General features: G+C 53.0%; 1 protein-coding gene across 1 annotated transcript in view; it reads left to right on the top strand.

The window, feature by feature from the left end:
- SLC29A3 (solute carrier family 29 member 3) overlaps nt 1–2964 on the top strand; it is a 44428-nt gene extending 41464 nt beyond the window's left edge. Inside the window, exon 6 of the mRNA XM_059662462.1 lies at nt 1440–2964. Coding sequence (XP_059518445.1) covers nt 1440–2094 — 655 coding nt within the window. The 3' untranslated portion in view covers nt 2095–2964. The remainder of the gene's footprint in view (nt 1–1439) is intronic.
- The last annotated feature ends 9091 nt before the right edge of the window (nt 2965–12055 follow it).

The following is a 12055-nucleotide window of genomic DNA, read 5'->3' as shown; positions in this document are numbered from 1 at the left end:
TTGAAGAGCAGTTCATCAATATTTGACGAAGTCTTAATATTTTTATTGATTTCAGAGAGGGAGGGAGAGAGAGAAAGTGATAGAAACATCAATGATGAGAACCATTGATTGGCTGCCTCCCGCATGCTCCCAGCTGGGGACTGAGCCCATAACCTAGCATGTGCCCTGACCAGGAATCAAACCATGACCTCCTGGTTCATAGGTTGGGGCTCAACCACTGAGCCACGCCAGCGGGGCTAAAGGTACAAACCTTTTGATGCAGCAGTTGCTCTCCTAGAAATCTGCCCTACTAAAATACTTACACACGCGCAAGGACTGATGTATAGGGATAGTCATCGCACCTGTGTTTGCAGTAGAGAAAAACTGGCGCTAACCTACTTGTCCATCAGTAGGGGAGCAGGAGAATTGTATGTTCATATAGTGAAACACGAAGCAGCAATGCAACAGACACAGAGCCCGGCGTCCTCGTGTGAAAGATGGCCACACAATGTTCCATAGACAGTTATATGTATGCGTTTATGCATAACAGTTATTGTGTATTCAGGCAGTTACTTGATGTATTTTTTATATATTTAGGAATTAGACTGCTGCAGAAAGTCTTGCAATATGTACGTTTGATGCTACTTTTGCTTAAGGAATGTAACTGGCTGCCGTTACCGGTTTGGCTCAGTGGATAGAGCATCGGCCTGCGGACTGAAAGGTCCCAGGTTCGATTCCAGTCAAGGGCATGTACCTTGGTTGCGGGCACATCCCCAGTGGGGGGTGTGCAGGAGGCGCTGATCGATGTTTCTCTCTTATCGATGTTTCTGACTCTCTATCCCTCTCCCTTCCTCTCTGTAAAAAATCAATAAAATATATTTTAAAAAAAAGAAAAGAAATGTAACTGGGCTTGGGGAGGTGCGGGGTGTTTGCACACATGTAGAACAACAATATTCACCAGATTTTGAATGATCAGTACCTCTGAGGAGTGAGGCCAGAGGTGAGAAGTCTCGTTGTACTACGTCATTTCTCTTCTGTGTTATTTGAGTTCATGACATCAAGCATGTATTGCTTTTATAATTTCAAAGGTGTGTATTTTTAAGTGTTATTTTATCTCCACCCTCCTCCCCCAAAACACCAGTGAGCTGAGACTGGAGCCCAGGCTCGCCATATGGTGGTCAGAGATGGTTTCCTCTGTCCCATCTCCGGGTATGGCCACCATCACACAACAGTGGACTGCTGGAGGCCAGCCGTTCAGGCAGTACCCGGACAGGCAGGCCAGACACTGCAGCTCCCCTCCCGCCATCCTGCGGCTCCCACCTCACCCGGAGCAGCCTGGGGCTGCAGGCCAGCAGGGGCTTGGGCTTTGCACGCTGGGCCCAAAGGTCCCCTGCCTTGTCCCTGGAAATCCCCAGTGTTCTTCCTGGGGCCCTCTGACCACGTGTCTTCTCCCCTGGCAGGTACTACATGAGGCCTGTTTGGCCCACCCACGTGTATTCTGGTGAAGAGCAGCCAGGCCAGGACTCCCCCACTGCCCCTTTGGCGGCCCCCAGGCCCAACTTCTCCCCGACGCCACCCCTGCGCCCCATCCTAAAGAAGACAGCTGGTCTGGGCTTCTGCATCATCTACCTCCTCTTCATCACCAGCATCATCTTCCCCGCTGTCTCCACCAACATCGAGTCTCTGGACAAGGACTCGGGCTCGCCGTGGACCACCAAGTTCTTCGTCCCCCTCACTGCCTTCCTCCTGTTCAACTTCTCTGACCTGTGCGGCCGGCAGATCACAGCCTGGATCCAGGTGCCAGGGCCCAGAAGTAAGGTGCTCCCTGGGCTGGTGCTGCTCCGGACCGGCCTCGTCCCCCTCTTTGTGTTCTGCAACTACCAGCCCCGTGTCCACCTGCAGACGGTGGTCTTCCCGTCCGACGTCTACCCAATGCTGTTCAGCTCCCTGCTGGGGCTCAGCAATGGCTACCTCAGCACGCTGGCCCTCATCTACGGGCCGAAGATCGTGTCCAGGGAACTGGCTGAGGCCACAGGGGTGGTGATGTCCTTCTACATGTACTTGGGTTTGGTGCTCGGCTCCGCCTGCTCGGCCCTGCTTGTGCACCTCATCTAGGAGGGAGCGGTGGCAAGAGGGTCGGTGCTGAGCCAGGCTTGGGGGCTCGGAGAGATGGCAGGACCCGCCCGGAGGGCTGGAGTTGGGCTCAGTGTGGACAGCAGAGCACACTGGGCCTCATCTGTCCCCGGGGCGCTGGTGGCACGTGCTGCCTCCATGCCAGGCAGAAACATTCCAGACACCTTAACAGAACGCTCCTGAGACTTGAAGACCAAAAGACATCTGAATAGGACACAGGCAGCGTGGGCGTCACCGTCCCAGCTGCGGTTGCATTCTGCCTCTCTGTATAGCCTGTGGGGGACCGTGTTGCCAGTGTTCGGCTCAGTGAAGTGCCAACACCCAGCCTTGCTCCTTCCGGGTGACAGCAAGGTGTGGGAATTCTCAGCCCCCCCTAACCGGAGGGGTCCCCCTGGAAAAGAAGTCCCCATGGGATGGCCAGTCTTTAGGTACAAGACCCAAGCCTGTGCAGACCCTGCTTTCTGGGGGTGAGAGAGCACCCACCTACCAGACTTGGGACACCCGAAGAGGCCTTGCGGAGCCCTTCATTCCTTAAACCTGGGCTCCAGAAAGCTTCCCAAGACTGGAGACCAAGCAGGTCAGGCCTACATTTTCAAACAGGGCTCTGTAAAGGGGTCTATGGCCTGGGGCAGGGCTGGGTCTTTTGACATTGATGTTTACAACATGGTCATTGGTTCAAGGGCATAATAAATACCTGGGTATTTAATGAAATGCCTGTGTTAGGGTCTTGGCAGGAAAGAACACACTCAAAATGGGTAATTTGAGGGTATTTGAAGAGTGGGTATAGGGCTGGCAGGGGCACATCTAACCTGCTGTGACCTACAAGAGGTAAATTTCCTCCCTCCCTCCCTCCGTTCCTCCCTCCCTCCCACCTCCTTTGCTCTCTGCCCAGTCCCTGTGGCCTGTACCACAGCCAAGGAGCAGGCGCAGATGACGGAGAGTGGACGGAGAGGCAGAAGGCATCCAGCTTAGGGCCGCGTCCGGAGTGGGGCCGCTAGCCCCTCCACTTTCACAGGTTGGTTTGTTACTAACATCAGTAGAGCTCTGAAGCTTCCGTCAACAGAATGTTGCTTTGTCCCAGGCAGTCGTGTATTTTGAAGCTGTTTTTTCAAAAGGTGACCCTCGTGTTCCGTGCCCCCCCCCCCCCCCCACACACACACGCCACATTTGCCATCGCCTGACATGAGCGGTCGTTTCTATTGTTTTCGGGTTCCTTGAAGGCTTCTGCAGGGCTGCTCCTTGGGCAGCAGGCTGGCTTGGGAATCAGAGAGAGAGAGGCTTGGCTGCTGTGGGTCTCGAGTCTCGTGGAACTAGCTTGGGGAAGTAGCTCACGTGTTCTTGGGAGTGAACAAAACTTGCTAACTAGATCAAACCAGAAGTTCTTTCTCAAGAGTCCTACCTCAAGAACAGAGAGCTTGCCCCTAAGAAGTGGCAACCCTCGAGCCACAAATCAGCCGGCTCCTCTGAGCGCTGGCTCTGTGCTGTCCTGCAGACCAGCGGTCGCCAACCTTTCGGACCTCACGGACCACCAGTGTCCGCGGACCACCGGTTGACGACCGCTGCTGCAGACAACTGATTAAACTGGGCTGCGGTTGGTAATACGCCCAGTGGCAGCAGCTTAGGTTCCCTGCGTCTCAGGGAACGCACTCCCTCTTCTAGGGCCAGAGAATTAAGGAGGGCACCCTTGAAAGGTTTCTTGAAACTTGATACCTTAAAAAATGTATTAAATGCATTTTAAAATAAATTCTCCCCCCTCTCCTCCCCTTGCAGGAGCCTGAAACCTCCCCCCGGGTTTTTTCACCAACGTGAGCGCGGCTCAGCATTTGGGGCACCCGTCTGGCTGGTGACTCCTGTCAACCTCAGGCGTTTTACGAATGGGCAGCATGTCTGCTTTCCCGTAAAACAGCAGTCTCTGAGCTCAGACGCGGGACCGCCCTGGAGCTAAGGAGGAGGAGTGGGGGTCCCGCATGCTCCGTTAAAGGGGAACAGCTTCCAGAAGTAGAGATGTCCTGGTTAATGAAATGATTTGAAATGAGCATGGAGTGCAGGGGAGGAGGTGGCCGGCGCGATGATGCGGCAGGCACTGGGGGAACTGAGTGACCGGACAATAGCAGTGCCAGCCCCCCTGGGGAGCAGGGCTGTTCTGAGTTGGGGGGGGGGTTCTCAGGCTTCCTTGCCCACTGTTCTTTGTTGATCACTTTAGTGGGCCTTCACAAAGGATCCTTCCTTTTCAGGGAGGGAGGAAAGAAAATAAAGATGTATCTCCAGGCAGAGGGCAGGCGGTGGAGTTCAGGCATCGTTGTCCCCCACCCCCCTCCCCCGCCTCACTGTCATAGCAGCTCACGGGGCTTGGCTGCTGTGGGTCTCGAGTCTCGTGGAACTAGCTTAGGGAAGTAGCTCACATGTTCTTGGGAGTGAACAAAACTTGCTAAAGAGAAGGGGACTTTGCAGTGAGAGAGGTGGGCTGGGTGGGAATCTCGGGGAAGTTGCCTTTGTCTGTTGGTTCTTGGATTTAATCCGAGTGACAGTGTTTAGTCCATGCCCTTGTAAATTTCCAGGCCATACACATTTTAACTTTCCTTCTTTGATTCAGCAAAGGAAGCCAGAGGCAGCCAAATTAGTTGACTTCAACTTGTGCAGTGGTTCTCAACCTTGCCTGCTCATTAGAATCACCTGGGAATCTTTTTAAAATCCTGATTTCTGGGCCTCATCCTCTGGAAATTGTTTCTTTGTTACTAATGTTGTGGCCCCACCCCATAACAAAGAAACAGAATTTCCGGAGGATGAGGCCCAGAAATCAGGATTTTAAAAAGATTCCCAGGTGATTCTAATGGGCAGCCAAGGTTGAGAAGCACTGAACTAGTGGGTGACAGGTGCTTCTAAGAAAATGCTCGTTCCTATGTGCATGGGCGTGTGAAGGGACTTGAACCAGGGGTGGGTTTGATTAGCAAAGACACTTCATTTTGCTGCCTTCAACCTGTTGCTCCCAGAGGAGATACGGGGCCTCCTCATCAGCTGGGACGTGATGCAGGAGGTCACCGCGGGGCCCCGGCTTCTGAGGCCATGTAATGCTTTTACGGAGAACTCCACGTCGAAGAGCGGCGTTATCGCAGTGGGCCTGAATTGAACACCCAGTGCTTATCTCATCCTTGTGGTATTTCTGAGTGAAAGTCTCTAGAATCCATTTTACCATCATCCCTTCCTTGGTGGCAGCATTGTTAGTGCCAGTTTTGCCCATGGCAGAGTTGCTACTGCCCTCCACCCACTGGCTGAGGTCGGTCCAGTTCCCAGTCCTGCTCTGACCCCAGCAGGATCCCAGAAAGAATTTCAGCCCTACCAGCAGGTGGAGGCGGGGACTAGCCACAGACCCAGGGCCTAGGGCAGCCTATCTACCAGCTCCCCAGAGTCCTGCCTAATGCTACCCTGTGATGGTGCTTGACCTGCATGATTTCCCCTATCTGTAGATGAGCACAGTGAGGCTCAGAGAGGTTAAGTAACTTACCCAAGGTCACTCAGCTCCTAAGTGGCACAGACAAGAATCAAACCTGATCTCCCCAAACTCATAAGTTCTCACCCACCCTGCTCTCTTGCTCCCCTGGTTGAGCCCTGATTCTCTCCTTGGTTCTTGATGCCTGTTATTCCTATTCCTAACTCCATGGCCTGCCTGGAGTCTTGTGCCACGTGTATGTCTTGCCCACGGCACTGGCTCTGGCCTGAGCTGATCTGATTAGGGCAGCTGGTCAGACCCCGTGCTGGACTGAGCCCCCGGGGTCCTGATCCTGGCCCACATCAGACCCAGTTCCAGCACTCCCCAGGCTGCTTCCAGGCCCTGCCCTCCGGGTCCCGCATTCCCTCCTCCCCCACCCCAGCCCCTGCCGTGGAGGTCGCCCCAGCATGGCTGCTGCTGCTGGACTTGCTGTAGGACGTGGGGTTGCAGGACACAGAACACAGTCTGGGGGTAAGGAAGCCTTGCTCCCAGCCCCACCAGCCACTGGCTGTGGGTCACATGCCCTTTCTGAGCACATTTCCTCATCTGTGAAGGGGATGACAGAAAGTCCTGACGTTGTGACCACTGTGCCAGTGACCAGCCTGCCACGCCCAGTCATGCCCCCTCCCCAGCCCACATGGGCAAAGCGGCAGCAGGGCTCACAGCCTTTGCAGCGGGTGACTCAAGGGCACAGTGCGTAGCCTCTGCTCCCACCCATGTGTCCGCCACTCGGGACATGTGAAGGCACGTCAGCCTGAGAGGATGACCTCAACTTCAGGCTGCAGTGGACTTGACCCCAAAGAATAGCATTGACGGCCATGCTTTCTGCCCCCACAAGTCTCCAGCCAGCTGACCCACTGGCCCCATGCACTCCACTGAGACGTGCCCTTGACCGGAAGTTGGGGGGAACTCGGGACTTGCAACGTGGGGTTTAGGAGTAGGCAGTCAGGTTTCAGGTGCCCACACCAAGGTTGGAATTCTGGTTCTGTCGGCTCCTAGCTGGGTCACTTCGGCCCCGTCTTGCTGACACTTCCTCGTTTCTAAAATGAGAAGCCTGTCAGCCTGTTGTAAGATTCAGTAGGCCCCGGTATTGTATACGCGGTACCTGGCATGTAGCAGATCCTCAACAAATGTGTTTTCCGCCCACTTTTTGCTGCTGCACAGAGAGTGTGTTGCGATGCCCAGCTCCTTCCCTGTGGCGGGCTGTACCCTACACCCCGTGCGTAGTACCCACCCCTTTCCGGTCCCCAGCCCAGTGTCCGGGCCAGCGCCTCCTGATGCCTGTTCTTTGATGCCCAGGCCCCTGCTTGGGTCCTGCCCAGACACACCTGCCCGAGGACAGAGTGCATGGGGCAGAAAACGAAATCAGAGACCCCAGACCAAGCGCTGCCCCAACCCTGACCTCTGGGCAAGCCACTTCACCTTCTCCCCAAGCCTCAGCTGGAAAAACGGACACCCTAACGTCTGTCCTACCTTCATGGACATGTGGTCAAGTGCACAGAGTCCCTCCTGTCCCATGATGGTTCCTAGGGTCTGCCCTCCGGAGCCACACTGCCTACGTCTGAATCCTCATCTCTTCCAGCTGCATGACCATGGGCAAGTTCAACCTGCCTCAATTTCCTCATCTGACAATGGGGGCACTTGAAGGGCAGGCCTCGGATCTGGGTGTGTACTTTACATGGTCTAGTGGGGATGCATATAAAGCATTTAGAATGGAGCCTGGTGTGTAATTGGTGCTAATCCCCAGTCCCTAGAAGGCTGTCAGTTCAGACCCCACTTGGAAAATCACCGTGCTAGACCACCAGAGACTGATGAGGGCTTGTCAGGAGCTCACATCTGGCCCAGGGAGAGAGACAAGGGCTCCGTCTGCTCTGTTCCAGCTGAGGGATCAGGACTGGGAAATCTTTATAGTAGATAAAGCATCGTGGAACTCGTCGTTCTTAAAAATGTGCACAGATTTAGGGTAGAGCCTTTGCATTTTAAGTGCCAAGCTCATCTTCTCCACCAGCCCCCAAGGTTGGCACCCAGTGGCTTTAACTCTCAACTGCATTTACCACCTGCTCCTTTCACCATAAATATTCAGGAGGGAGTGGGGGGTGGAGTGAGAAAGGATAAGGCTTGAGGGGCATGTTAGTCCCAGCCCACAGCTTGGAATCGAAAGGTTGGAAGTTGTGGTCTCACTCCTCCCAGGCATTCCTATCGCTGGGGCGAGCAGAGTGGGGGTGCAGGGCCGCCTTCTGCTAGGGGCTGGCTCACACCTTCTACCTGTTCTCTGCAGCTCATTAGCCGCGGAGGTGGTGGTAACTTTTTAATTTTGCAGAGTCTTTGCTGAGATTCAAAAAGGGAAATGAGCCATTACCGAACAGCAACCCTTTTTGAAACAGAAACTGAAATTGACTGCATTTTCTGATCACATTTTGAGAGCTAAGAATGTGGAAGTTGGCCTTACTTTATCAAAGTTGTCTTTCAGACTCAAACCTGACCTTCCAGGTTGTTATAAAGGTGTATGTGTCAAGGTAGAAGGAAGAACAAATGTATTTGTTTTATCACTTATATATGGAAACATGTGGTATACATACGGGCCTCCATATATACTCTTGCCCTGGGCCTGCAAATGCTCCTCTGTATTACTAGAAGTTTGAATTCCACTTCCTTTGAGTCACAGTTCTCTTATTTTTGTCTTTCTGCATTTTCTCTTTCTTTCCTCTGTCTTCCTAAATATTAAAAACTGTGCTTCTTTGGAAATGCAGCTAGGATGAGCAGAAATTAGAGATTTCAGGGGATCCCTTTCTTCTCTCCCTTAAACCATGTCTCATCCACTAGAGACGCACAGGACAGACATGGTCAGGTACTCTGGTCAATAGCTGTCCTCCTTTTTGCCTCCTGAGCAAAAGCGTACCTGTGCTACTTTAGGGTAAGAAGGTAGAGCTCCATGCTGCTGCCACCAAGGTAACCCCTAGGCCAGGTGGACTAGGTGATAGTAAGAGAAGCCATGGGCTCCATCCTGGGGGGTAGGGAAGGCCCCAGAAGCCTTATTCCTGTGCAGGAAGCAACTACAAGAAGAGAGGTGCTGCTGGTCCTCCATCCTGGGAGGAAGCAAGGCCCTCAGCTGGCAGAGGGAAAGTGGGGTGGTGAGAGGTAGCAGCCAGCCTCCTGCCATGACTTGAGGCCCTTTTGGGTTCTCCTAGCTCTCCTGAGCTTGCTGCTGAAGGCGCTGTCAAACCCATTTTGCTCCATATAAAAGCCTTTCCTGATGCCCCCTTCCTTTCAGACCCCTACTAGCAGTGCAGACAGAGGCTCTGAATCAGGAGTGGGGTTGCTTGCCTCCGTGAGTTGCCTCTCCTTCCCCAGAAGTAAGACAGGAATAGTTGCTCTCTCCCACTTGCCTCTTGTGTTCCTGGGATGATGCAATAGGAGGGGCTCAATAGCCTTTGGGCACATCGCATTCTGGTGAACTGTTCGTCCCACCTGAGCCTGGGGTGGCTATATATAGAGAAGGAAGGTACCAGGGGAAAGGTGCAAGTCCTTCCCTTTTTAACTCTTTCAGTCCTGATTACCACAGGAGGAACTTTCAATTTTGTGCTTGAGTGTCTTCAACAATTTATTAAAACTTGCTATTCTCCCTTTTTAACAAAATGAGGACAGGCCCCAGTTCAAGGTCTTGCCTGCTCGCATTGAGAAGAATGTTTTATTTTTACTTGTATTTCTCCTGATGGCTTTTTGCCTTCTGTTTATGACAGGTCATATGGGTTTTCCATGAATGATATACAGTGTGCTTTTTAAAGTGTGTAAGCAAAGCAACTGAGTTAAAGAAAATTAAATTTAAAATACAGGTGGCACTTGAATTTGGCCAATGTCATTCAGGTTTATCATTATAGAGGCAGGGAAACAGACCCAGGTCTCAGGATGAGCCAGTGTCTCTGACATTTAGGAAGGACACTGAAAACCATAGCCCGTTCTGCTCGAAGGTCATGGGCTAGGTGAAGCTCCCTTCTGTCGGCCCCATTAACACTCCTTTCGTGGCTGGTGTTGTCACTGTTTTTATTTTGGCCAATAAGTGAGAACTTCTGAAGTTACTGCTCTTCCCCTTTAAACGTGGGGCACACACCAGGCCACTATCAGAGGCCAAGGGCTTCAGCTTTGGAGCTAGCAAGAACTAGCAGAGAGGCGAGGAAGGGGTAAAATAGAAGTAGAGGAGGAGGAAGTAGAAGACACAGCAGCTTCCACATTTTTAAGGATCTGAAACTCTGGAGTGGGCAGTTGGGTCGCTGGCTGTCCCTGTGCAAAGTGGACAACGCAATGTCTCTGGCAAAGTCGCCCTTTAATGCGGATATTACTATTGTTACCCCCACTCTGACGCCCTGCTAACCTTGCCTGAGCACTTAGCAGGTGTCTGGCCCTTGTCTAAGACTTGCCGTCTCTCATCATCCTTACAAGAAGCCTCTAAGATAAAGCCGTGGGCCCTGGAGTTGGCGCCCTGGGTTGGAATCGGCCTATGGAGCTGTGACTCAAGGCAAATTCAATCCCTCCCTGAGCCTGTTTCCTCATTTCTCCAAAATGGGTAGAATCTCCTGGGATCAGAAAGTTTCTATAACAGAATGCTCATCGAGGGTAAAAGTAAATAGTAATAATAATGTCACTGAGTATTAATCACTATTGATACCACCAGTACCAGGAAGACAGAGAAGCTTCTGGAAGTCATCCTACCCACGGTCACAAAGCTGAACCGGGCTGGCTGGTGGGGCAGATGCAGGAGTATTTGCACCTCCGGCCGGGGGTAGGGGTGGGGGTGCAGCTAAGGCGGCGTGGCAGGTCCTGGAGAGGGGCCCAGCCCCCGGCGGATGCTCCCGGCTCCCTCTGGGACTCAGCCCTGGCTTCCTAGGGCTCCCAATGGCCGAGACTCCCACTGGTGTGACCGAACTGGTGGGGTGAGGCGGCCCTCAGCCCCGGAGGCCACCTAGCCCGGTGACAGGCGGCGACGCCGGGCCGCGGCACTCCACTCCGCCGGGAACCTCCCCGGGAACCGCGCCCTCGCCGGCGCGTCCACCGCGCCTCTGCCAAGCCGCAGCCACAACCCACACCGGCACAGGTGGCCCGGAATGGCTTCCGGCAGCTGCGGGGCATGCTGGGAGGCGGGCCTCACCGCCAATCCCCGCGCGGGGGCGGGCAGTGGTTGCCCGGCAACGGGCCTACGGCTAGATGCGGGGGCGTGGCCAGGAGAGGGGGTGGGGCGAGCAGGTGTGGCAGCAGGACGTGGAGGTGACCCGCCAATCCCGGAGAAAGCTGCCTTTCCTCCAGTTCTCCACTCCTCCCTGGGCCTGGAGGGAGCAGAACATCATAAGGCAAATGATAAGAAGCAGGAATAAGCCATGAGAGCTGCTACTAATAAAAAAGATGTTCGGATTATTGAGCACTTACTGTGGGCCTGGCTCTTTACAGGGAGTATTTCATTTGATCTTCACTTGATCTATATGGAAAGTACGATCACTGTCCCGATTTTGTATATTAGTACACGGAGGTTTAGATGGATGAGACGCCTGCCCAAAGTAACTCAGCTGGAGAGTAGCAGAGGTGGCGTTTGAATGTAGGTGGTCTTCAGCCCAGGGCGTCTGTGTTCTTAAAGAGTCAAGCAGTGGACACTCAATTCAATTCAGCAAACCTAAGTCTGTGTTCCTACTAGACCCACCTGCGGGGGCCCATCCAGCTTTTAGGGGACTGAAGTTTAGACAAGTTGGGGGAGGGGGGTGGTCTTTAGAAAAAAGAATAATAACAAATTGCAAATATAAAATTGGGCACAAAAAGAATATTTGTGTAGAATAAAAAGAAGGAACAAAATACTTTTGCTAATTTTACAAAATATATGACCATCTGAACACATTGCTAGGGCCTGGCACAAAGGCATACCTGACCCTTAGTTCCCATTAAAGTACTTTAACCAGACACCAAACTGCCTTGCAGGCTTCTCTGCTGCTGCCTCCCCACCCTGCATTCCAACCACAGGCCCTCTCCTAACGGGGGCTCTAGCAGTGGGGTTAGCAGGGCTTTATGGCTGTGGGGCAAGCTTGGGCTGCCCCGTAAGTGAACTGAAGTGCCAGTGAGTTAATGCCCTTGGAAGCAGTCCTCAACACCGAGGGACACAAAGTTGGTGGCCATACACCCCACCAGACATGACCCAGGTATGATGGCTGTGTTAACAGGAGGGGGGTGTCACTGACAAGAGTACAGGCCTCAATCTTTGGCTCTGCTGCTGACTTGGGGGCCATTCTTTCTTTCTGTTCTTTTTTTTTCTAATCACTTGGAGCCTTGCTTTTCTCATCTGTAGAGGGGGGAGGCCTATTCCACTCCCCCAAGGTTGTTCTAAGGATGTAATAATGTTCATGGCAGACAATATGTACACATGACAGGCATGATCAGTAATGGGTACAGGAACCTTGCAACTGGAATCTTTATCTCCTG

This window comes from Myotis daubentonii, chromosome 13 (genome assembly GCF_963259705.1).
Source record: "Myotis daubentonii chromosome 13, mMyoDau2.1, whole genome shotgun sequence".
In the NCBI taxonomy this organism is placed as follows: domain Eukaryota; kingdom Metazoa; phylum Chordata; class Mammalia; order Chiroptera; family Vespertilionidae; genus Myotis; species Myotis daubentonii.
The sequence above is the reverse complement of the archived record's forward strand: the minus strand, read 5'-3'. Positions and strand labels throughout refer to the sequence as shown.